General features: G+C 37.7%; 1 protein-coding gene across 6 annotated transcripts in view; it reads left to right on the forward strand.

Moving 5' to 3' along the window:
- The window catches only part of ITPR2 (inositol 1,4,5-trisphosphate receptor type 2), a 488,958-nt gene that overhangs the window by 193,316 nt on the left and 267,991 nt on the right, over window positions 1-27,651 (forward strand). For all 6 annotated transcript variants that reach the window (XR_008419706.1, XM_019452273.2, XM_053895795.1 and 3 more), the window contains 5 exons: window positions 19,501-19,590; window positions 19,708-19,833; window positions 22,841-22,963; window positions 23,593-23,793; window positions 25,655-25,906. Coding sequence is in view for 5 of the 6 variants with exons in the window: in XM_019452273.2 (XP_019307818.1) it covers window positions 19,501-19,590; window positions 19,708-19,833; window positions 22,841-22,963; window positions 23,593-23,793; window positions 25,655-25,906 (792 nt within the window). In the remaining variant the exon portion in view is untranslated. The remainder of the gene's footprint in view (window positions 1-19,500; window positions 19,591-19,707; window positions 19,834-22,840; window positions 22,964-23,592; window positions 23,794-25,654; window positions 25,907-27,651) is intronic.

A 27,651-nucleotide genomic window follows, 5' to 3' on the forward strand; every position in this document is an offset into this window, starting at 1 on the left:
CATAATTTGTACATGTTCTAGGGAATAAACATAACGTTGCTTCCCCTTCCAGAACATTGGATTTTTAAAAATAAAGAACAGCTCTAAACCAGAGATAAAAGCATTATGCTCTTTGTAAAAGTTTGCACAAAATCAGTTAAGAGTATAGGTGAGATGTTCCATGAAAGATGTGAGTCACTAGTCTGAAGTTTAAGTTCCTAATTACTGAAAGAAGTAGAGAAAGACCCTCTATCGTAGTGAATATCCAGGGTACCCCCTTCTCAGTTTAATAAGCAATGTTTTGATGTAAGAAAGGAGAAGGTGTTTGATTGAGGATGCCTTCAAAATAAAACTGCATTCTGTGTGGGTTATAAATCTATTTTTCTAGGGATTTCAGACGAATATAAGTCAATGAAGCTGGAATTTATTTATTTATTTGTTAAGCACAGGATTTATCAGTTCAGAAAATGGTGATAATTTTAGGCACTTGAAGCAGGAAGTGATTTAATACAAGCAGTTATATTTTTGGAAAGTCTGGAGGTGTACACTTCGGAGGCTGCCCCTGGACTATTGATTTCAAGGTCAAACAGTCGTAGCTACGATTCAGAGGTCAAGAAGCTTCTTTGGTTGCTGCCGACACTGCTGCTCCAGCGCCACTGACTCACACCTGAAAAAACATGTGACCAGATAATGGAACACTCCCGTCTATCAGGATTTTCTTCTCAGCCCTTACAGACACAGAAAGATGGCCTTGAATGGATAGGGTATTGAGAGCATGGGTTTTGAGGTCAGATACCCTAGAATTTGCCACCAAGTATACGTGTGACTTTGGGCAACTTATTTTAATTCCCTAAGTGTTTTTTTAATAGTCTATTCAGTGGACACAATAATGGCACTTAGCTCATGGAAATACTGTGAAGATTAAGTGAGCAAGCTGTGCACAAGGCGTGTCAGTGAAAAGGACTCCGGTGGGAAAATATAAACAATAAGGTGACATGTTATCTACCAACACGTCAAGAAATAAGGCTTCAGCTTTAATTCATTCATTTCTCAGTGTGGTAATTATTCACAAATAGACTTAATTTTGAGACTGGTCTTTTCATGGTTGCATCATGGCAGCAGCGTCCTAGACATTATGCCCCTGCGTGACAACACCAGGAAGGGGTATCTATGATTTTCATGCATTTCTGAGTCTCCTGTTTAGGAGCAAGAAAACCTTTTCCAGGCATCCCTTAGTAGGTTCTATCTCATGTCTACTTGACCAAAGCAGGGCCACATGTTTACCTCTAAACCAATGGATTATAAGATTAATTCAGACTAAGTAATAGATGATCCTTAATCTCCAGGATACCCTCCCCTAAATTACAGTGGGAAAGGATAGATAGTAGAACAAAAATGAAATCTACTATCAAGAAAGAACAGCCGACAGCATCTGCCAAAGTCAGTAGTCAGTGAATGCTTGTTATAATTATTATTGGTTTTTATGTACAGCATATTGTGCTGTTGACTATGATGGATATCGAATTATGAAATCTTAGGGTTAAAATATACTCATAGGGGTATCAAGTCCAATTTCTGTGTGATATTTATTTTCTCTCTGAATACCTCACATGAGATATTTCTTAAAACCAAACCACCCTTCTGTGATGGCAAATTCAGTAGCTCTTGAGGTAGCACATTCTACTGAAATGAACACGTAGTTTAAGAAATAGAATATTACCGGTAAGGAGTCCCTGCAGTCCCTCCCCATATCCCAGAAGAAATCATTCTCATGAGTTTATGATTATTCCCTTGCTTTTCTTAATGGTTTTATCACACATATTTGTATTTCTGGAACATAGGGCATTTGGGTGGCTCAGTTGTTTCAGTGTCTGACTCTTGATTTCAGCTCAGGTCATGATCTCATAATCTATGAGTTGGAGCCCTACATGGGGCTCCACACTGGGCATGAAGCCTGCTTGAGATTCTCTTTCTGCTCCTCCCCTTTTCATGCACACACACAAACTCCCTCTCAAAAAATAAATAAATAAAACAAAAAAATATGAAAAATATTTCATTTAGTCTGTTTTGGGTATATTTTTGTCCTCCATCCTTGTTTATATATAGCTGTAACCCATTGATTTTTTTCTAATATATATTAGAATGCGCATTACATTTTATGCACATGTTTATCTAGTTAACTGTTGGTGGACATTTTCATTTTTTAAAGTTCTAGCATTTTTAAAGAAAATTTGCTACCAAAAGAAATGCTACTTTGAAAACTTTTGTATGTCACCCGATGCACATGTTTAAGAGACTCTTCCAATTAAAGACTTAGATGTGAGACCTGAAACTATAAAAATCTTACAGGAAAACACAGGCAGTAATTTCTTTGACATTGGCTGTAGATATTTTTCTACATATGTCTCCTAAAACAAGGGAAACAAAAGCAAAAATAAACTACTGGGATTATATCAAAATAAAGGCTTATATTTATTTTTTAAATGCTTTTACATTTACTTTTATTTTAGACAGACAGAGAGAGAGAGAGAGAGAGAGCGAGCATGAGCAGGGGAGACGGGCAGAAGGAGAGAGAGAGAATATTAAGTAGGCTCAGTGTAGAGCCCAACATGGTGCTCAATCCCACGACCCTGGGATCGTGACCTGAGCTGAAATCAAGAACTCGGACACTCAACCAACTGAGCTACCCAGGTGCCCCCAAATAAAAAGCTTTTGAACAGCACAGGAAACCATCAACAAAACACAAAGGCAACCTACTGAATGGAAAATATTTGCAAATGATATATCTGTTAAGAGGTTAATATCCAAAATACATAAAGAACTTATACAACTCAGCACCAAAAAACCGAATAATCCAATTAAAGGTGGGCAGAGGACCAGGGTGCCTGGGCAGCTAAGTCAGTTGTGCATCTGACTCTTGATTTTGGCTCAGGTCATGATCCCAGGGTCATGGGATTGAACCCCATGTCCGACTTTGTGCTGAGCATGGAGCCTGCTTAAGATTCTCTCTTCCTCTCTCTCTCCATCCCCCTCCCTCTCTCTCTCCCTTGTCCCTTCCTCCTTCTCGTACTCTTTCTCTCTCTCTAAATAAAAAAGAAATCTACTTAAAAAATGGGCAGAGAACATAAGTAGACATTTTTCCAAAGAAGACATACAGATGAATAGCATGATAAGATGCTCAACATCACTTATCATCAGGGAAATGCAATTTGAAGCCACAATGAGATATCGCCTTACATGTGTCAAAATAGCCAAAAATCAAAAAGACAAGAAATAAGTGTTGACAAGGATGTGGAGAAAAAGGAACCCTTGTGAACTGTTGGTAGCAATGTTAATTGGTACAGCCACTGTGGAAAACAGTATGGAGGTTCCTCAAGAAATTAAAAATAAAAATACCATATAATCCAATCATTGCACCAGTGGGTATTTACCCAATGAAAATTAAAACACTAATTCAAAAAGATATATGCAATATATGCCCCCTTACTTTTATTGCAGCATTATTTACAGTAGCCATGATGTGGAAGCAACCTAAGTGTCCATTGATAGATGAATAGATACAAAGATGTGGTGTATGTATGTGTACACACACACACACACACACACACACACACACACACGAATATTACACAGCCATAAAAAAGAATGAGATTGTGCCATTTGCAACAGCATGGATGGACTTAGCATTATGCCAAGTGAAATAGGTTGGACTGAGAAAGATAAAAACCACATGATTTCATTCATATGTGGGATCTAAAATAAAACCAATGAACACACAAACAAAAAGCAATCAGATCTGTAAGTACAGAGAATAAACTGAGGGAGAAAGAGGGGATGGGCAAGATGGATGAAGGATAGGAGATCTAGGTTTCCAGTTAGGGAAGGAATAAGCCACCAGAATAAAAGGCACAGTACAGGGGATATAGTCAATGATAATGTAATAGTGTGGTGTGGTGACAGATGGTAGCTACACTGGGTATCATAATATAGAGAGAAGTTGAATCGCTATGTTGCACACGTAAACTGATGTAACATTGTGTGTCAACTATCCTCAAATTAAAAAAAATTAAAAAAGAGACTTCAGGATATATATTTAGGTGTAAAACATCTAGTGTGTTTACTTTTACCAAATAATGCCAGTTGTTTTCCAAAGACTGAGTGACACTCCCTCCAGCAATATATGAGAGTTCCTTATCCTCATAACTGCTGGTTTTTTCGCTTTTCCATTTCTGACAATTGGGTGCATTGACACATTTTCTCTGTTGTGATTTTGCTGACATTACTCATGAGGTTGAGCATATTTTCATATGCTTATTGGCCATTTCACTTCCACTTCCATTTTAGATTAGGTTAGATTTTGTATGGGCAAGTTAGGTCCTACCAATCCATGTATACCTACTACTGAGGCTAAAAATATTAAAAAAAAATTTTTTTTAGTATTTATTTATTTTTGAGAGAGAGACAGAGTGCGAGCGGGAGAGGGCAGAGAGAGAGGGAGACACAGAATCTGAAGACACAGACTCTCCAGGCTCTGAGCTGTCAGCACAGAGCCCAACGCAGGGCTCGAACTCACAGACTGAGAGATCATGACCTGAGCCGAAGTTGGACACTTAACTGACTGAGCCACCCAGGCGCCCCAAGGCTAAAAATATTTTTGACTGCAAGTCATGATTATCCTATCCTATAAGTTCAAACTTGCGTACAATCTTTTCATCTGTTATTTCTTTTTCTCCTACTTTGTTGTATTGGTAAGATTTTTCCAGTATAATGTTGAAAAGATAATGTCTTGCTATCCTTGTCTTGCTTCTGATCTTTAAGGGAATAATTTTAATATTTCACTGTTGAACATAATGTTTATTATCCATTTGTTTTGTAGATACCCTTTATCAATTATAGAAATCCCCTTCTATTTCTAGTTTGCTAATTTTTACCATGAATGGTTACTGGCTTTAATTAAATACAGTGTAAGCATTTATCAAGATTATGTTCTTTTTCTGTAATCTTAATCTGCTAATTTTTAAAAAGTTTTCATTGAAGTTCTAGTTACTTAACATATAGTGTAATGTTAGTTTCAGGTGCACGATATAGTGATTCGACACTTCCATACATCAGCCAGTGCTCATCACAAGTGCACTCCTTCATCCCCATCACCTATTTCACCCATCCTCCCCTAATCTGCTAATTTTTAAAAAACATGTTTATTTTTATTTATTTTGAGAGAGAAAGAGAGCACAAGGGGGAGGGGCAGAAAGAGAGGAGAATCCCAAGAGAGAGAGAGAGAATCCCAAGCAGGCTCCCTGCTGTCAGCGCAGACCCCGCTGCGGGGCTTGTGGGGTTCGATCTCATGAACCATGAGATCATGACCTGAGCCGAAATCAAGAGTCGAATGCTTAATTGACTGAGCCACTCAGGCACTGCTAATTTTAATAGCATGACTCATAAATAGAGCTTCTACCATAGTAACCTTGCATTCTAAAATAAATATATCTTGGTGATAATTTTTACATTGCTAGATCCAGTTTGCTAATATTTTGTTTAGGATTTAACATCTATGTTGTCAGTGAGACTGGCCTGTAATTTTCCTTCCTTGTACTGTTCCTGTCAAGTGTCAGTAGCAAGGTTAGACTGATTTCATAATAAAGTGAGTTGCAAGATCTAATCCTTTCTGTGCATATGATTAGATATCTATTCCATAAATGTTTTTAAAAATATTTTTTATAGTTTATTTATTTATTTTGAGAGAGAGAGCGAGCATGAGTGAGACGGAGGCAGAGAGAGAAGGATAGAGAGAGAATTCCAAGCAGGCGCCACGCTGTCAGCATGGATCCTGATGTGGGGCTTGAACTCACAAACCATGAGATCATGACCTGAGCTGAGGTCAGACACTTAACTGACTGAGCCCTATTCTGTAAATGTTTGACAAAGCTTATCTGTGAATCTGCCTGGGCCTTGGATTTAGTTTGTGGGAAGATTTTAACTACTGATTCAATTTCTTTAATGGATATAAATTAATTCAAATTTTCTATTTTGGGTCAGTTTGTTTTATTTTTCTGGCCATATGCTTTAGTTTTCAAATTTATTGGCCTAAATTTATTGATATTCTTTCATTATCTTTTAACATTTCTTCTATCTCTTTAGCTTCAGACCCCTTTTTTATTCCTGATATTGTTTACTTGTGTTAAATTTTTCTTTTGCCCCTTTTGATTTCACTATTTGTGTTGTATACTTCTGTGGGTTCTGACAAATGCACAATGTCATGTGTCATCTTACCAGCATTGCACATATTTTGATCATCCTTTTTAGTGAATCCATTTTTGGCTTTGTTGAGCTTTTGGTTTGTTATTTTGTTATATTTATTCTGCTATAACCTTTTATGTTTCAGATTTTAAAAAATTTAACGGTATAATTTCCTTCTAAGGAACTGCATTCCACAAATTTTGACAAATGCCATTTATATTATTGTTCAATATTAGATATTTTAAAATTTCCATTATGACTTCTTCTTTCTCCCAGAATTACTTGGAAATGAGTTCTTAAATTTCCAAATGTCTAGACAAAATTTATCCCTTTTTGTTATTGAATTCTTAATTAATTAACTCGTGGCAAGAGAACGTGGTTCTGATGCCATCAGTTATCCAAAATTTGTTGAGACTTGCTTTTTGGCCTATTATATACCATCAGGTTTTGTAAATGTTTTATGTGGGCTTGAGAAGAATGTGAACAGGCATAGGGTTCCTTGTATATGGGTAGTAAGTCAAGCTTATTGTGTTTAAAATTTTTCTTAATGTTTATTTTTGAGAGACAGAGAAAGACAGAGTGTGAGTGGGGGAAGGGCAGAGAGCAAGAGGGAGACACAGAATCCAAAGCAAGCTCCAGGTTCGGGGCTGTCAGCACAGAGCCACTGCAGGGCTTGAACTCACGCACCATGAGATCATGACCTGAGCTGAAGTCGGACGCTTAACCAACCCAGCCACCCAGGTGCCCCAAGCTTCTTGTGTTTGAATCATTTATCTACTTACTAATATTTTTGTTTTCTTGACATATCTGTAATTGAGAGAGATTTGTTGACATTTCCACTACAATAGTAGGTTTATGAATTTTTTCCTGTAGTTTTATTAATTTTTACTTTGTATGTTTTAAGGCTATTTTTGTTTGCTTGGTTTTCTTCCACTTAACTTTTTAAAAAAATTTGTGTATAGTTGACATGTTTTAAAAACTAATGTTTATGTGTTTATTTTGAGGGAGAGAGAGAGAGAGTACATGCACACAAGCAGGAGAGGACAGAGAGAGAAGGAGAGAGAGAATCCCAAGCAGACTCTGTAGTGTCAGTGCAGAGCCTGATGTGGGGCTTGAACTCACAAACCATGAGATCATGACCTGAGCCGAAATCAAGAGTCAGACACTTAACCAACTGAGCCACCCAGGTGCCCCTAGTTGACATGTTTTAAGGCTATTTTATTTGATGCCTATAAATTTAAAATTAGTTTTTTCTGGGAAAACACCTTTTATTGGTTGAAAGATATTTTCTCCCACTTCTGATGGTAATATTTCATGTCTTCAGGCTTCCGTTGGTACTGTTGAAAAGTTTGCTGTCTGTTGAATAGTGGTGCTTTAATTCTGAAACTGATTAAGTGTATGTTAAAATTTATGATTGCTTCAATATTTGTTAATTTCCTTTTCATGTTTTCCCTACCTGGGACTTTGTGCTGAATTGGAATAATTTTTTTAGACTCATATAAGTCTCTCTTTAAATATGTCTTATCTGCAGTCCACCTACTGAGCTTGTAACTTCAGTCATTATATTTTTTCATACTTGCAATTTGATTTTTAAAACAATCCTTTTGGTCATTTTTGATCATCTTTTGTTGCTTGCTAATTTTTGTGATTCCATATGGCTATTTTTTAGACTGTGTATAATAATTCCAGGATCAGAATACCTTGGGTATTTTTTTATGATTCTCACTCATGTTGCCTGTTTCCTCATATATTTGATCATCTTTGATTATGAGCTCATACCTTTTTTTTAATAGACTTTTTTAGAGCAGTTTAAGGTTTAGAGAAAAACTGTGCACAGAGTACAGTAAATTCCCATATACTTCCCCCATGGTCATATTATCATTAATATGGCACATTTATTCTTCGATAAGCCAATATGGATACATCACTATTAATTAAAGCCCATAAGTTTACTTTAGGTTTTACTATTTATGTTGTAAAATTCTATGGCTTTTGACAAATGCATAACGTCACACATGGTATCACACAGAATAGCCTCACTGCCCTAAAAATCCTCTGTGCTCCACCTGTTTGTTCTTCCCTTGTGAAACCCCGAGTCCGGGAAACCACCGATCTCTTTACTGTCTTTATTTTTTTGCCTTCTCCAGAATGTCGTATGGTTGGAATCGCACAACATACAGTTTTTGGAGACTGGCTTCTTTCATTTAGCAGTACACATTTGAGGTTCTTTTATGCCCTTTTGTAACTTGCTAGCTCATTTCTTTTTATCACTGAATAACACCCCATTGTTGGATTGACAACAGTTTATCCATTCACCTATTGAAGGACATCTTGGTTGCTTCCAGTTTGGGGCAGTTACGAATCATGCTGCTGTCAACATTCGAGTGTGGGATTTGAGCTCTTATGTTTTTGACTTTGGGCATGGGGGTTGAAATTGGGCATATTTTTCTCCTGAGTATTTGTATTTGTGATTGCCTTGGCCTGATGCCAGGGGTCGCTGCTGGCCTGAGACCACGATGCTTTCTTCTCCTACATCTGTCTGAAGGCAGGAGTCTCAGGTTTAGTTCCCCGAATTTGACACTTGCTTAGAACTGACTTCATCTGTGTTGCTAGCATTCGCATTTACCTTCAGGAAACCTTATCATGTTGCCTTGAAGCTTAGAGTTCTGATTTGGTTTCAGGTTACTTTTTTTTCTTTTCTTTTCTTCGTTTCTTTTTTTTTTTTTTTTTTTTTCCCAGTAGATGGAAGATGGGGTTTTGGAGTTCTCCTTTGTTTTCTGTGAGCACAGAAATGTACTTCAAATAGGTTCTTTATCTAGGATGTAGCTGTTTTGTAATAGGAGGGTCGTTTGCAGTTTTAAATTTGCGACCCTTGCAGGAGTCCATGGGAATGTGTTTACTTAGATATTTAGTAATTTAAAAAATTTATTATGAACTTATATCCTATGGAACTTTATATGTGTAATTCCTCTGAGGGTTATGTTTAATCTAGAGAAAATTTCATTTGCTTCTGTGAGGCACTTTAGGTTGCTTTATTTTTTGTAACTGTATTAAACAATCTTTTTGGCTTTGGACCTTTGAGGGCCCTTTAATAGTGGGAATTCTAGTCACAAATGTTTTTTTTTTTTATAACTTTTTAAAATGTTTTATTTATTTTTGAGACAGAGAGAGACAGAGCATGAGCAGGGGAAGGGCAGAGAGAGAGGGAGACACAGAATCTGAAATAGGCTCCAGGCTCTGAGCTGTCAGCACAGAGCCAGATGCAGGGCTCAAACTCACAAACTGTGAGATCATGACCTGAGCTGAAGTCAGATGCCCAACCTACTGAGCCACTCAGGTGCCCCTCTAGTCACAAATCTTAAGTGAAAATGGGCTTGTCTTTGTATGCAGGAGCTCAGGAGAATTCTTTTTTGTTTTTTGGCTTTGACCAAGCCAAGGCCAAGTCAGGTATCCCTTTGTTCTTCTTTGGGCCACATCTTTTCCTGGTTTATTATTCTGGATATCTCCTCTAAGGATTCCTGGTTTGAAGGCAGGGTCTCTAATCAGAACTCCTGTCTTCCTTGGGATTCAGGCTTTGTTTGCTTTCCATTGTGTGAGTGAGACATATTTAAACTCAGTCTCTAGGTTATAAGATATGGACAGATGCCCTGAGGGCCAGTCCTGTTTGAATCCAGTGGTTGACTACTGCTTGGAAATTTTGATGAATTTTTATGTTTTCTGGCCTCTATTTACTTCCTTTTTTAAATTTTTACTAAAAAAGGATTTTTTTTTTTCCAAAATGGGATATTTAAAAGGTTTTATCTATCACTTTTAGATGTTGTACTTGGAGGGGTTTCTCCACACTTCTACTTTGTCATATTGGACAGTTCTTAAGTTTTCTTTAAACTCTTCAAACTCTTCTTTATTTTGAGCCCATGAATTTGTCCTTTTAATATCTGTTTACTGATGTAGGTTTGAGGCAATGTGGACCATATCTGAACTGTCTCTGTTGGATTACTGTTGTGCCTCTCTAGAGCAAAATCCTTCTTTTGAACATTCTGCTTAAAGTGTAATTTCAATTTCTTCCCCATCATGCCTATGTAAGCCTTTGTACACACCTAAACTTCTCATTTCCCTCCTTGAAATTCAATATCCGCAATCAGAACTAATGTTCAAGATATGGCTCTTGTCCTCAAAGAACGAACGTGTACCAAACAGTGTGACAAAATGCATGATTAAATACTGAACTGTGTTTGTAAAAATGAGGGAGGAGTCACCGTGGGCCTGAGGACTTGGAGAAAGCTACACTCTTTTGAAGGGTTGGGAACACTTAATTAGCTAATAGATTAAAGAATAGTAGCAAGAGAAGCAGAGTTCAACAGGAATAAGTGGTCTGTATTTGAAGTGTCTGGAAACCGGGAGCCTCTGAAACTTCTTGGGTTCGGAGGTGAGTATACTATCTTGGAAAGTTTAGTCTGGCAGAACAAGAGACTAAAGGTGGGGACCAAGTAGGAGCCTCTTGCTTACATTGAGGTGTGAGGTTATACAGGTATGAACTAGGGCAGCAGGGGTAGAAATATATATACATAGGTGGGTAGATTGCAAAGACAGGAGAGTTTTGCATTTATAATAGCCTAATACAAGGAGAAAAAAGTGAGAAACTACAAAGTTACTAACATACACAGCCAAATAAGCTATGCTTTGCAATGAACCAACTGCCAAAGCTCGTGACAATTTATTGTCAACAGGGTGAAATATGTCACAATATCAATGGAAACAGCCAGTAGCAGGCAGCATGCACTCTAGCAGGCCAAAACAGATAATAATCCTTTGTTGTTCAGTAAATCTTTACAAAGGGTCTAAACACAGAATGATTAGCATTGTTTTAAAATGGCTCATAAGGGTCTTTGTGCCTGCTTAGATATCAGAAGACCAGATAACATTAATGTGATTCTTTATTTTTAAATGTGGTTCTTCATCTTAGTAATAAAACATGTTTCTTATAACATAACATGAAAGGTTTTTTTTTTCTTAATGGTAAGACACCTTTACCTTGGGCAAGAAATGTGAATTGACAATCCATCTACTAATACTAACAAATCTCAGCATATGATCCCAAACTCTCCTATTATTGTAGTTGATTCTCTTATAAATAGGGCAGAGGATGGGGTGGATTTGGTCGTTAGCAGCTATGAGTTTTATTACCTGTTGTATGTTATAGTTTCTTTTATTAAACTTATTTTCCAGGGCATTAGAAGACTATACTCTCCTTGTTGAAAGATTAAAGGCTAGAATAGAACAAGTTGCCAAATATCAGTAGTATTACTAATTCATCACATTCAAATATGTGTCGAATTCTAAACATAGGAAAGAGGGATTAATTCAGAAAAACATATTCAAAGGGGTTAAGTCAGGATTGCCCACATCCATGCATTCTAGATTTATATCTGCCCATTTAATTTCATAATTTTCTATTCTTTTAATGGATGTGTAATGTAAAGAACAGAATTAACTGAAAAATATCCTTGGATTTCCAAACAACAAGCTGGCTGGACTGTTTTGGAGGTCAGAGTAGGGAGTGTGGGAGGCAGTGTCTTCTCTTTTGAGTGTCTGCACCCAGTTCAGCTTCTGATGGGCAGAACTATGGCTCCGGTCCTCAGCCAGAACTGTCCAATTTCTATGGACTCCTAGGTGGTGTTCCTGATACATTCCTATAAACAGTGGGCGCCTAAATCCAGACAGCCTAGTGCCCAAGACGTTAGTGTGCACCTTCATTGGTAGATTTGCTCTTACACTTGCCCCATAAGAAGTTACTACAAGGTGGAGTAGGAGCAGTTGCTCAGAAATCTAGACCCATGCTGCTGTTTGGCATAGTACCCAGCCCCTACGTGGGGTGATGGAAGGATGGGGGACACGTGCCTTTCTTGCTGACACTTAGCTTGTGCTTTCCCCCTTGCCCAATGAAACTATTCTTTCTCTATGCTAAGGGATGCTATGGAGTCACCCTGGGCATGTGGTAATCACAGAGGAGTCCACGTGGTGTGAGAGACGTTATTCCTCACTTTATCTCTATGATTATTTTAAACATAAGTCCTTGAAGATTTTGCATTTCACTGGGAATGATACACACTCATTATTAAGGATTTTTGTTCTCTTAGCATCAGCTTTCCTCATAGGTATTTGAATTTTCATTTGCAGATTTATCTTAGTGAGAGAATGAATTTAAATCTTTCCTGTCTTCTCTCCTTCCTTTTTTTCCCTTCCCTCCATTGTTTTTTCTCTATTTCTCTCTGGGCACACCTTTCTCGTCTCATGGTTTTTCTATTACCTCCATATGCTATTATTCTTTAAAAGCAAAAACTGGTTTCCATTCTTTGCCTACTGCTTCTGATCTTTTTTCTCTGATAAGCAAGAAGGCAAGGAGGCAGATCCCTCTAGAAGGATATCTTGAAAGAAAATTGTGCTTTTCCAAGTGTTAGTACTTTGATTCTGCACAGCAGGAAAATAGTTCTACATAAACTTTGTTTCTTCAACAAAACTTCTGATTGACTAACTCTTGACAAAAGCAACGGGTACAATTTCTAACCTTCATGACTTGGTACAGATGGAGTCCATGTGCTTTAGACAGAACCTTCCTACATGTCCTGCCCAATGAAGGACACTGTGACATTTGCATTAAGAACTTTTGTCCATTGATTTCGGGGCATGCTTTCCTGAATTTTCCTTTTCTGGAATTTTTTTCTTATCTCCATTTTTTAAATTTTGCCACCGACCTTGTTGTATATTTATTTCATTTGTTTATATAACATTACATATCCTGTCTTTGCCTCTGAGCAAATGCTACTGAAGGTGATTGCTTAGGTGAGTGCCACAAAAATAAGTCCTTTCACAAGATACCCATCTGAAAATGAATTTTTGGTTTTGAGCCAAATGCTACTTTTATACATCCTCATTCCATTTGGTTATAATGCAAATTCTTAAATGTAATGCTTACATCCCCTGAGTTTGTTTCTTTGAATTACTTCTACTATAAGAGTCTTTTCCCTTCTTGTCTTTTGGCCTACATTTAAAATTAATGCTGTTTTAGGATAAACTTAGTATTTCCCTTCTTGTTATAGAGAACAGTTCCTGTCTTGCTATTTTTTTTTTCACTTTGCCATTTGTTCGCAATTTCATGTAAGTTGTCAGTGAGAATTCTAAGTTTTTATGTGGTTTCTTTTCCTCAGCAAGTAGCTTATAAGAATATGATAGAAGTTGATTCATTCACATTAGAGCAGATGTCATTGGACCAGGCACTAACGTTTCTGTAACGCTTGCTTGCTAAAGAGTGAGTCTAAAAGAAGGTGCTGATGGCTTTCCTTTACATTCTGTGTGTACATCCCCCTTCTCACAGCTACATCAGGGAGTGTTGTGATATGATTGTTTCTAGGGAAGCTTCTTTCACACAGCATCTCAGGCATCAGACACAGTCTCTAAGGACTCTATTATATTGCTGTTTTCATTTTCTGTACTGTGCTTTGTTATTCTGTGTCACCCTGTTGACAAAAGGGTTGCCTGTCCTTTCTATGTTTTATATCACTGGTGAGGATTATATTAAAAAGTATTATAGTATAAATACAGTATTGTAAAAAGTGTTATATATTGCTATACTGTAATGGGCTCCTGATGCATTTTTATGAAAACAACTATGAGTTTACATTGAAAAGACCTGTCATCCATTTATTCCGTTTTCCTAAATTCCCTCCAGTGCCCTCTAGTGGCACACCCTCTTTTGGTACCTTATTTATCAGAGATATAGATGGCCAAGGAGATTTGGGATGTTTTCTAGGACATCTGATTAAACATCATCAAATACTAATTAAAATGCTGTCAAATGAGTCCATATTGTATTTGTCTTGGGACAAAGGGAAAGGAAATGGGTTTGGGGTAAGGTTAGGAATATGTTTTTACCCTCTAGAAGGGAAAGTATTTGGATTTGAGTTGAAGGAAGTCTGAAGGGAAGTTATCTGCCAGTGATGGTGGACACCATCTCTTCTGCAAACTGTAGATCTTGGGCCAAGTCTTCAAGCAGCCTTACATGTCAACCAGAAGCAGAAACTGTCAACCATGACCCCATAATTGTCCAAATTAGCTTTACATCCAAGGTCAGATAAGTAGATCTAGGGTGATTTTAGGGATCTGCAACCCTCTAGAAGTCTTCCTAAATGACTGGTATATGACATTACTCTTAGATGGGAGGGAGAAAAATGCCATCCCACAGTGAGGTTATCATTCTGTTGTCTGAGGAAGGTGACATATATTATGAAGGGCTTTAAACTAAATTATAATAAAAAATATTGATTATTAGATTTTTTTCCCCATGCTTTGGAAGAATCTGGGAAGGGAGAAGGAAGGCATTTGACTTCTGAAGTTGGGAGGATGGTGACTGGTAAATGATGCCACTGATTCAGTTGAATAATGGTTACAGGAAGAGAAGGCTAGGGATACAGATGGTGAGCAGAATGCTTTGCAGTCTTGCTGACTTGACAACATTGCTGAGGAAGGACATCCTGTAACTTCACTGGGGTGGGAACAAAGAGAAGACATGCACTGAGCTATTTTAATAATGCAGCTGCAGATGCAGGCAGTTCTACATAGTAGGATTTGGAAGGTTGTTGTTGTTGTTGTTGTTGTTGTTTTACAAGCATGATTGCCCTTGTGGAAATTAAGGAGCCAGATTCCCATTAACTGGTGCCAATATTTAACTCATCATATAGTTCATATAAAATTATTTCCCTTTATGATTTTTGCTATTGATATAAAAGCATTTCCTTGACTGATGCAAGATAAATTTTGGGGGTTAGCTCTATTCAGAACCAGTATTTGTTTAAGTATTCGCTCTTTGAGTGTCTGCCTAGAACCTTGCTCTCCATCCAATTTCTAGACTCTTCTAGAAATGTCTAGATCCTTCTAGACTATTCTTGCTATATTGTTTCTGAACCTACTGCTTTATGTTACAGTGTATGCTATGCAATTAAAAATCTACCTTCCTCTATAAAATCACTGAATTAAGCAGTTTCCCATATTCCATTAGAGGAAATAAATTCAAATTCTTCTAGATGATAGGAAATAATTATAGTAAAGTGCAAATACTTTTGGAGAGCCATTTTTATTTTTCATCACTGTTGCCAAAAGGGTAATTGGGGTATCTACTATGCGCATGGCTCTGTTCTTAGTGTTACGCATTTTTTTTTTCTGAGCCTACTCAGCTTTGGGGCTCTGCATAAGTTACATTTCTACCTTTTGTAGCTTACTAATATTTTGTTTACTAGAATGAAGGCAGGGATTTGTAGAGTTGGCCACTAACCTAAGATCAAAGTTATATAGGATTTAAAATGTATAATCAATTTCTGCCCTTTCTGGAGGAAAACTTTTGGAATACCTTGACTTAGAGCATTTTGGCATCAAAATTAAAAAACTCAAATGTGACTGTAATTATACAATTTCCATGTTTTTTAAATCCCCCTGATCTGCTTTGGAATCATCCAGATGTTCTCTGGGTTAATATTTTTGTTCCATTTAATTACACTGAATTATTTTCTGAAATTAAAAGGGGTTGATTTTGAATTCTCTAGTGCTGCCTCCTTTTGTTGACTGCTGGCAATTTTAAATGAAAATAATTATTCTTCATAATTCCCATACTTAGGGAGTTTAGCATTGTCCGTGTCTTTCCCCAGGCTGAACTAAAGAGCATAGATTTGTAATGTAGTACATTTTGCCTGAGATTACTTTTCTTAAAACAAGACAGCTGCTTTTCCTTCAGGTCATTGTTTGAAAAAATAGACTTAAATATACCTGCCAAAGCTTTGCCAGTATTTTCAACTGATTTTTTTTTTTTTTATAAAGGTGACATATATCAGAAAGATCTCCTTTCCACCCTAGGAGATTTGTCATTCTTTACTCTTGTAATATCTTAATCCTAGTTTGTAGTACAAACTTGGTTGTCTTTAATTTTCTTCTCTTCCAGAAAAAAAAGAACATGGCCTTTTAAAAATTCAACCTCCACGTTTAAGAGACAAAAGAAATTTAATTATATTTCTAGCTTTCACAATTTCAATTTCTCATCAATAGTTTTTGCTATCAAATAGAAACTCTGTCTCATTCTCTGACCTCCTGTCTTTTTCAATCTAAATGGTTTCCATTCATATCAGCAGTTGGGCTCCTTCCCTCTTCTGCACTGGCTTCACTTACATATATAGCTTGACACTTCCTCCTACAACTTTTTAGGATTTGCTTAGTGACGTCTTGTAGACAGTCTCTCTCGCATTCTTTTTTCTCTTTTATTTACCTGTGGTGGAGGTTGGACTGCTTTCCTTTCCCTCCTAGCACCTATCTATTCGAGGATAGATAGATGGGTGATACCATCCTACAATCCAACAGCAACCTTGTGAATGCTTCTGTTCCCTATCCGTTACTTTCTGCAATTATAATACTATTGAGTGAAAGAGATAAGGTGGTCAGAAAGGTAGAAAGTAATCTTGAAGAATATCGTGGCATGATAAAGAAAAGAGAGTGGGGTTTAAAGAAAATGGTAGTGAACTACAGAATCAAATGCTAAAGAAAGTTTTGGTAATTATGAGTCATTGGCACACAAAGCAATTTTAGTACAGTGTGGTAGAGAGTATTCTTTTCTTTTAAAAAAATTTTTTTTAAGTTTATTTATTTATTTAGAGAGAGAGCAAGCAGGAGAGGGGCAGAGAGAGATGGAGAGAAAGAGAATTCCAAGCAGGCCCCACACCATCAGCATGGAGCCTGATGTGGGGCTTGAACCCCTGAACCGTGAGATGGTGACCTGAGCCGAAACCAAGAGTCTGGAGCTTAATGGACTGAGCTACCCAGGCGTCCCTTATTTTGGAAATGTAGTAGGGGCCATAATCTGAGATGCATGACTTCTTCCAAGGTTGGGCATATCACTTAAAAATGGTAGTTTAGCCTCAACTTAGCCATATTTTTAAAGAGGTGAGAATGAATCAGTAGAGAGTAGAAACTGCTCACGCACAGGAAACAGAAATGAAGCAGGGAGAGGAGGCAGGGGAGATGGAATTTTTAAAAGCCATGCATGAGAAGTTTTGTTTTGTTTTGTTTTTTCCTCTGAGACCCAGCAGGGAAGGTAGGTTTGTAGATGGTACTGGAATTTGCAGATGGAAAAGAGGAGATGTTCATAGCCTCTGTAAAATGGTGAGAGAGGTTATTTACTAAGGTTGGCATTCAGATTGGGAACCTCCATCTTGGGCAATATTTGCCTGACAAAAGCAAAGGTGAATACAAAGTTTACTAAGGCGTGGTGATGGGTCTGCACTGGTAGAGTCACTCCCCTACTTGAAGCCTTTCATCAAAATTCCTTTTTTTAAAATGTTTATTTATTTTTGAGAGAGAGAGAGAGAGAGAGAGAGAGAGAGAGAGAGTGTGGGGGAGGGGCAGAGAGAGAGGGAGACACAGAATCCAAAGCAGGCTCCAGTTTCTGAGCTGACAGCACAGTGCCTGATGTAGGGCTCGAACCCAGGAACCATGAAATCATGGCCTGAGCTGAAGTTGGATGCTTAACCAACTGAGCCACCCAGGCACCCCATCATCAGAATTCTTTGACCAGCACACAAAGGTTTGTCTGTTTGTTTGTTTCTTTTCTTTCTTGGTTTGCATTAATTTTGTGATTTGTCATGGAGACGGCTTTGGACAACAGCTGGAGACAAATGAAATTACATTGGCTGGCTTTGCATATGTTTGTCACTTCTTTTCCCTGGGTTTAGATTGGGGGTCCCCTCTAACTGTGAGAACCCAACACCATCAATATAGTCAGGAGTTCAGTGTGTTGTTTGACACAAGTTGGATGTGACATTCATCCCAGTGCCATTTTGTATGTGTTGTAAATCAGGAAGGTAATCAGGCGCCACTCTACTAATTGGTTCTCTACAGGATGCACGGACAGTTCTTGCCTTTCTCTATACACTATTCTGTGTGTTCTTTCTGCAGAGCCCTTTGGCTGCAGTGACCTCTTCACTTAACAAGTGCTCCTCTACCTCCACACATCTCTCATACTTAAATAAATTTCATATTTCAAGACCTTGGCTTCAACTTGACCTCCTTCATAAAGCTGTCTAAAACTATAGTTTTTCTCCCTTTCCCTCTCTGAATAGTGAATTCTGCTCAGGTCAAATCTTTATTTTCATGTTTTCCCAGTTTTCCTAATTAGACTGTACTGTTCATGTGGGAAGGACCACATATTCTATTTCTTTTCGATCTGTTCATTTTGTCTGTTACCAGGCATGTGTGAAGTCTTAATAAATGTTCACTTATTAAATTATTTGTGACATATTTTATTTTTATTTAATGATTACGAGAGTTGATATTTAAAATATGTCACTCCCTGGGGCGCCTGCGTGGCTCAGTCGGTTGGGCATCCGACTTCGGCTCAGGTCATGATCTCGTGGTTCGTGAGTTCGAGCCCCGCGTTGGGCTCTGTGCTGACAGCTCAGGGCCTGGAGCCTACTTCAAATTCTGTGTCTCCCTCTCTCTGACCCTCCCCCGTTCATTCTCTGTCTCTCTCTGTCTCAAAAATAAATAAATGTTAAAAAAAATTAAAAAAAAATAAAATAAAATATGTCACTCCCTATCTTTGTGTTTTTATTGTACTGCTACAAATAATTGTTGTCACAATGAAGTATTTTGGTGTTTTGGGACCTCTTAGGAAACTTTATTAATTTACTACTTTAGAATATTATTTTTAATTTAAATTTTCTTTTCTTTTCTTCATTTTCATGGTTTTTTACATGCTTTGCTGGCCCCAAGTCATGACTCTTAAGGATGTCATGGTAACCTGGCAGAGAATTCTTGGGTTAAAGTGTTCTTTCCTTCCATTCCTGCAGTTTTTTCAGCTGTTATGATATGATTCTTCACTCTTTTTTTCCCTGTAGTTTATCCCTGATGATGAAATTACACATTTTATGCCCTGGATTTTTACTATTCTTTCTCCTATAGGCAATATAAAGCAATGATATATCTGATATGTTTAGCATAAGGAAATACACTGATAACGTTATGTGTATTATCTTTTCCTTTTTAACTTAATCCTTTAATTATCAGTAATACTGTTTATCTTGTAATTTGGTGACTATTTGGAAATAGTCATTTGCATGACTCTTTCAAACCAAGGAACTTTTTATGGGATAAAAAAGTACAAAGGAAACATTTAAGAACATTTTATAATATACTCATTATTTATTACAAAGTTATATATGGGATAAAAATGCATACTTGTGTTTGTTTTAGGAATCAAGCATTTTAAGTCCAGTGCAGGATGGAACAAGGAAACCTCAGATTGACAGCAATAGGGGTAATAACTACCGGATCGTGAAGGAGGTCAGCAGATGTCCACCATTTTTATATGGGCTTATGTTTGCATGGCAAATAATTTTTGCTTGTGTATCATATTTAATACTATATCTTTTATATTTAATGCTTTTCCTCTTTTTCAAGATTTTGATTAGACTAAGTAAACTCTGTGTACAGAATAAAAAGTGTCGGAATCAACATCAACGATTACTGAAAAATATGGGAGCCCATTCGGTGGTGTTGGATCTTCTGCAGATACCCTATGAAAAGGTTAGTTCTTAGTTACTTAAAAATTTTTTTTTAATTTTGATATGATCTGCTATCATATATAGCAAAGTTACAAGAATTTTTTTCCCTGAACTACTTGAAAGTAAGTTGCCGATCTGATCAGCCCTGAGCCCTTTAGCGTGTGCTTCCTACAGAAAGGACATTCTTCTTTCTACATAACCACACAACAACCTTCTAGGTCAGGAAAGACCATGACACTTTACTGCCACTTAAGCCTCAGTCACTGGTCACATTTTTCTCATCATCTGAAATGTGTCCTGTGTGACAAAAAGGTCCACTTGAGAAACAGGTGCTGTTTGGAGCTCCTATGACATTGACACTTTTGAAGACAGACCAGCTCTTTTGAAAACTGTTCCTTAATTTGGGCCAGCTAATGTTTCCTCATGATTAGATTCAGTTATGCATCTTTGGCAGGAACATAACAAGTGAGGCTACATTCTTCCCACCACTTCCTATCAGGAGGCACATGATTCTGATTTTGATCCCATTACTGATGGTGTTTACTTTGATCACTTGATTAAGGCGGTGTCTGCCAGGATTCTCCACTGTGAAGCACTCATTTTCCCTTGGTAATTAATAAGTATTTTTGTGGAGAGGCGCTCTGAAACTAAGCAAATACACCATTCTTCATCAAACTTTCAATTTATTTATTCACTTATTTATTTTGATCAGTATAAACTTGTGGATGCTCTTTATTCAGTAGGTTATTCTAGGCTTCTCTAATTATCTATTTGATTCTCAAATTGTCCCCAGTCTGCCCACTGGGACTCCTCTGAATTAGCTTCTCTGTCCTCTAACATGCCACATCATTCTTTGAATAGTTTCTTGCTTTTTGCACCTTAAAACGTTCCAAGGTCACCTTGCATTTTTCTTGTTCCAGCTCTGGAGTCGGCCATTTCTTTAAGTGGCCCTGCTTCTGTTTGGGGAAGTATGTGTTTAGAAGCAAAGTTCTGAAAATTAAGTGTACTTACTGCTTTTGGGGTTTTGTCCCTCTAGGCTCTCTAAATAGACAAATCCAGGGAACATACGTGTGTATTGAAACAGTTACCCATGTCAATACTTTGTAATAGCTAATCTTCCATTACTGCTATTGCCTACTACTCCATGTGGACACCCTCCGCACCTCAGGCTCTGACAACCCCCCACGCCAGGGTGGATGCCCCTTTATCTCTCAAGCACCACCATGCCCTGCCAGGCCTTTCCTGGTGCATATGTTCTCCTGACTTGGACTTTCACTCCTTATGTAGGCTTGCTCCCCTATTCAGCTTACTTTTTAACAGGTAAGCTTATAAATTCTATCATTCCTTGGGTGGCATAATTCATTCAATGCATAGAATGCAATACAAGATTTATTGAAAGGCAACAAAAGGTATTAAATCCTCAGCATTTATTATCCAAATTATTTCATCTTTGATATTGTAACGTGGGCATTGGACATGTCATCAAGTCCCTTTTTCTAATAACATATCTGTAGCATTCAGTATTTTACTACTATGTTATGTTTATAGATTGATTTGTTCAGTTTTAAGAGCTGCCTTGTTCAGAAACATAAAAAGAATAAGATGAGAGTTTCAAAGAAATGTCAGATACGGTAGTTCTGGCCCTGGTGTTCTATACTGGCCAGCTTTTCAGTGGGAATTGGGTATTCCTGTGGCTGAAGTCTCTTTGATGCCTTTCATCTATCCCTGGATTACACAAGTGAAGGAAAGTGTTAGTAGATTTTGAATTAAAATTTTCTATTTTTCAGTTAGGAATGAAGTTTTTTTGTTTTATTTATTCTCCAGTTAAGTATGAGGAAATGGGTCTATTAATGATCATAGGCTGTTTAGTTAGTTATAGATAGCATAAACTATAGACTCTTAGATTAGGAAAAACAGAAAACATTAAATTATTTATTAAAACTACTACTGAAAATATGAGTACATTATGTTCTCTGACACTGCCTACATGACAGATCGGATAATCAACTACCCAGAAAAAACTTAGGTGGTTCCAGTGATATTGTTGAAAGACCACTTTTGAGAAGAGAACTTTGTATTCTTTGTGAATTTCGAGACTTCATTTCTTATTGAGATTTCTATAAGTGAATGATAGTGTCGTGGGACTTTGGAAAATGACAGTAAATAAGGAAAAGAACTTATGAGTACATGTGTTAAGATAGAGGGGGACCCAAAAAAGACTGGGGAAGGGAGGGGGTCAGAGAGCAAAGAGGAACAGGAAAACAAAGAGATGGAAATAAGAGACAAAGTACATAGAAGGTGAGGGCAGAGAGCAGGGGAGGGGGAAGTAGAGTTGAGATGAGGTCAGAAATATATATAAAGAGAAATTTATGGGTGGGAATGGAGGAAAAGTGAGTGGAGAGAAGAAAGAGACTAGGGACAAGGCAAGAGGATGAGAGATGACAGATGCTGGGAAAAACAGTAGGAAGGGAAGAGTTTGGGAAGGAGAAGAATCTAGAAGGTGGGAAAGAGGAGGAAGCAAGAAAAAGGAATATCCAGATACATGGAAGTACTGGGAAAGAGAGCAAGTCCAAGAGAAGGGAGGGGTAAGAGGGATTTGGGGTAAAGCAGAGAGGAGGGAACAGAGAGGTCCAGGGGACAGAGAGAAAGGAAGGCAGGACAGGTGAGCTGTGGGCACAGAGGCAGGGGAGGAAGATGAAGCTGTAGGCAGACTTGGGTGAAGGTAGTGAACAAGCAGGAAGGCTGGGGACCAACAAAAACAAAGAGGGGCTGAGAGTGTGGAGCAGAACAGGTAATAGAAGGAGAAATAAAGAGGAGGTAAGAAACATCTAGAAGATGGTGGAGGTGGGGGATGGTAACAGTGAGGTAACCTGGAGAGGTGTAGAAACAGCAAGAGCACAGAGGAGGGGGAGCATAGAACAGTGGCAGAGAGGAAAAAGAATACATGTGGGAAAGAAGGTTCTTTTTCATAATATTTGGTATTATGGTATGTTTGTTTCTTCATATCATTGCTACTCTCTCGCTTACAGAATGACGAAAAGATGAATGAAGTGATGCATCTGGCCCACACATTCCTGCAGAATTTCTGTCGGGGAAATCCACAGAACCAAGTTCTCCTTCACAAACATCTCAATTTGTTTTTAACTCCTGGTGTAAGTATTTTAGTGACTTCTAATATTTATAGAAAAGTTCCATCAAATTTGTTTTAGCAGCATTGATGAATGGAATTTTATTAGCCTTTGCCACCTTATTTTTTCCTCGTAGAGGTTCTCTCCCTAAAACTGAATATGTTTTATTTCCATTAAGGAAACATTTACAGACACTTGAAATATTACATGAATTTTACCTGAAAGTGACAACTTCCTTTATATGTATATAGTTTAATGTTAGGGAAAAAATATGGTAGAACAAAGATCTAACTGAAATGCCCTGAGTGAGATAAATATGGAAAACTCAAAGGTAGAGTTAACTCTGTAAAATGCGTGTTGGCGGATCCTGGGGAAGAGCTAACTTTGAGTAATAATTAATCTCAAGAATACCATTGCCAACATGCTGACCTTTATGACAATCAACTCCTTCTTCCAACTAAATTCCTTTGTGAGCTCAGTTTTCTTTTAATGGTGAATGATCTCACTGCATTTCGTAGAAGACTTGCACAGGAAACCCACTATGGCTTTGCATAAAGTAGAAAACTGATCACAAGCAGGGAAATTAGCCTAAGTAGAGTAAAATAGAAAATTGATCGTGTCAGAATTACAAGGGCACATTCCTCTCTGGTTAGCTCCTTGAAGCAGAAACCATGCGGCACATCTTCATGAACAATTACCATCTCTGCAATGAGATCAGCGAGAGGGTAGTACAACACTTTGTGCACTGCATTGAGACACATGGCCGCCACGTGGAGTACCTGAGGTTTTTGCAAACGATTGTAAAAGCAGATGGCAAATATGTGAAGAAATGCCAGGATATGGTAATGACAGAGGTATGTTCTCAGTTTGCATTTTAAGCAGCTTCCCAGAAATAATGGGCTCAAGTAGGTGTTTTCTGTGAATGTATAGTGTAGAAAACCCCCCACAATAAAGGTTTGGAAAGCAATTGAATCCTGACGACTTCAGCAACAAATATATTTTGTTTAGATCTAGTGAAGGAACATAATGTATGTTGATTTTATAACTTTCCAAGAGTTTATTTTTCTTTTTGATCCTTAATGAATTTATGTATTTTAAATGGCAAAATTGTATGAAATGTTATAATTTAGAAGGGAAGCAATACATTTTATATTTAAAATTTTTTCAGTATGTAACAACAATGGTTTAAACTTTGCTTTCCCACTGCCTTTTGATACTCTGTTCCTCAAATATAGAGTGGATATTCTCTGCTACCATTTGTAGAAAGGTTTGAAGGGAATTAAATTAATTAATAGAAATTATCCATTGGTGATTTATTATAGGTAGAACCGTAGGTATTTAGAGTAAGTTGAAAATTTAAGAAACTCAAATTGTTGAAGTACGTCATTTATTTTGCCCTCTTCATTGTGATGTTTGACATTGAGTGAGGTTTATGCAATGAATAAGTTACTCACCAGGAACCAAGTGGTACTTTGGAGAAATTGAGCCCATTTGGGTAAATCATTTCTCTGTGACCTAATGGTTCTCTAAAGGCCTATATGGATTAAGGCTGCTTTCAACCATGGCGACTAAACAGTCACGTAATAGATTATATTGATATGAGGGGATTTTCATAATTCTATACTTTAAACTTGGGAATGGGGGAAGACTTCTATATTGACACGATGTGATCCCTCCTGCCCCATAGAAATCTTAAAATTAATTCAGCCTAAAGCCTTGAATTTTTTAATATTTATTTATTTATTTTGAGAGGGGGTGGGGGGAAGGGGCAGAGAGAGAGAGAGGGAGACCCCAATCCAAAGCAGGCTCCAGGCTCTGAGCTGTCAGCACAGAGCCTGATGTGGGGCTCAAACCTGTGAACCATGACATCATGACCTGAGCTGAAGTTGGACGCTTAACTGAGTGAGCCACCCAGGTTCCCCTCTCTCTCTTTTTTTAAGTGTTCTTTTTCTCTCATCTCCACTTTTACCTCCATTCCCTATTGCTGCCCATGACACATGGAACTTCCAGATTCTTGTTGAGCTGCATTTGGCTCAAAGTACTTGCTTTTTGTTTGTTTGTTTGTTTATTTTTGAGCAAGAGAAAGAGTGCGAGTGGGGGAGGGGCAGACAGAGAGGGAGACACAGAATCAGAAGCAGGCCTCACTCAGGCTCTGAGCTGTCAGCGCAGAGTCTGATGCGGGGCTCTAACCCACGAACTGTGAGATCATGAACTGAGCCGAAGTCAGATGCTTAACAAATTGAGCCACCCAGGTGCCCCAAGATACTTGCCTTTTTATTCTGTCACTATTGAAGGGAGTGGAGATATTTTATTCTGTTTTAGTAAGATTAGACTTATGAGATTTCTCATGTCTTCGGCAACGGCATCTTCTATTTGAAGTAGAGGAAAGTAAGTTTATTCAATATTTTGCAGGTTTAATTTCAGGGGGTAACTCACTGGTGAGTGATTAACTATCATCCATGTCACTTAATTCTTGTCCCTATCCATCCTCCCCATATCTCCCTGGCTGGTTTTGATAGTATTCATAAATAATCACTTGGCGCATGACCAGAATCTTTTTACTACTCTGTCTTGGTATAGTTATGCTTTTGCAACATTATTTGTGTTTTTACAAAGCGATGCATGTATTTCCAGATAGACCAAGCCTTTAGAAATAACTGCACAGATGAACATTCTATTTGGACTGCTATGTAGATTCTCTTATTATCGTTTCAGTTGATAAATGGGGGTGAAGATGTGCTGATATTTTACAATGATAGAGCCTCATTTCCCATCCTTCTCCATATGATGTGTTCAGAGAGAGACCGAGGGGATGAGAGTGGCCCCTTAGCTTACCACATCACGCTGGTGGAGCTGCTGGCAGCATGTACAGAGGGGAAAAATGTCTACACTGAAATCAAGTGCAATTCCCTTCTGCCCTTGGACGACATAGTAAGGGTGGTGACCCATGATGACTGCATCCCTGAGGTAAGCCTGGCAAAAGCTTAGCAGCCATGGAATTGTTATTAATATAAAGTCCATAAGTGCCGAAGTCCCCATACTATTTATAACGAGATGACGTATTTAGTCAAGAAATTGTACTCAGCTATGTAATTAGAAAAATTTAAAAGGGCATAACAAGTTTACTTTTTCAGTTCCACAAGAAGCTATGAAAGATGATCCATTTTTCAAAGTAGAGACACTGTTGGTTTACTGGGAGCTACTATAAGTCTCTTAAATTCTAAGTATGTCAAGATGGTAAAACAGATTTACTTGTAACCTGTGGTATGTTCTTGAGAATGTAAAAAATGCTCCATAAATAATTCACGGTCATCAATAGGAGAGGCCAGGATGGGCAGCAGTATCATCGATTAGACTCTGTAGGTTTACCTTGCTTTACGGAATAAATGCATTCATGGAAATATGGACATGCATTTTGCTTTATTCACACATCTGTTTTTTGCTCTCTGTCCTTCTTTGGCTGATAATAGGGAAAAAAAAACTTGTTAAAAACTGGTTGTCTGCCAACAGGATTAATGAGGCTTCCAGGAATGTATATTGCAATAATTTCTTTTTTTTTCTACTGTTGTATTGCTGCAAAGTTCATTAATGTGTGATGCATTGAATATAAGTCCAAACATTTTTTTTTAAAGAATCAGGTTGTAGCAAAAAGTTTATGAAGAAAAATAACAGTGCCCTGCTCGTCCCATCCACCTTTCTTCCTTCCTTTTTCAAATCTTCCCTCCCGTCCTTCCAATCAGTTTTACTTTTTATTTTTAATTTATTTTTTAAATTTACATCCAAGTTAGTAAGCATATAATGCATCAATGATTTCAGGAGTAGATTCCTTAATGCCCCTTACCCATTTAGCCCATCCCCCCCCCCGACAACCCCTCCAGTAACCCTCTGTTCTTCATATTTAAGAGTCTCTTATGTTTTGTCCCCCTCCCTGTTTTTATATTATTTTTGCTTCTCTTCCCTTGTGTTCATCTGTTCTGTATCTTAAAGTCCTCATATGAGTGAAATCATACTATATTTGTCTTTCTCTGACTGACTAATTTCACTTAGCATAATACCCTCTAGTTCCATCCACATAGTTGCAAATAGCAAGATTTCATTCTTTTTGATTGCCGAGTAATACTCCATTGTATATATACATACCACTCCTTCGTTATCCATTCATCCATCGATGGGCATTTGGTCTCTTTCCATACTTTGGCTATTGTTGATAGTGCTGCTCTAAACATTGGGGTGCATGTGTCCCTTCGAAATAGCATCCCTGTCTCCTTTAGTAAATCCAAACATTTTAAGTTAGAGTGACTTAAGAATGTGTTAGATTAACTTCCCTACTTCCAACTAGTGCTATGTAGTGATGAACTTAAAAATATATTTTTGTGAAATTTTGTGGAATTATTGACACTTCATATGACAGGTACTTCATGCTTTGATTAGTTTGAAAGAAGATGGCAAAGAAAGGAAGCATAGTGTAGTGCTTAAATTCATGGGTTCTGTCTTTATTTGAGGCCTGAAGCTCACTGTGCTTCTTCCCACATGCAGTTCTTTCTGACCACACCACTCCGACCTCTTATATTCACCTACCTTGCTCCTCTTCATCCTTCTTGATTCAAGCATTACTTCTTTAAGGAACACTTCCCTGGCCTCCCATAGTAGATAGAGTCTATACGAGTCTACAATTTGAAATTTGGCCTTTGGATTTTGTTAACACATGTCTA

This window comes from Panthera pardus, unplaced genomic scaffold (assembly GCF_024362965.1).
Source record: "Panthera pardus isolate Hobbes unplaced genomic scaffold, ASM2436296v1 HiC_scaffold_6, whole genome shotgun sequence".
Lineage (NCBI taxonomy): Eukaryota > Metazoa > Chordata > Mammalia > Carnivora > Felidae > Panthera > Panthera pardus.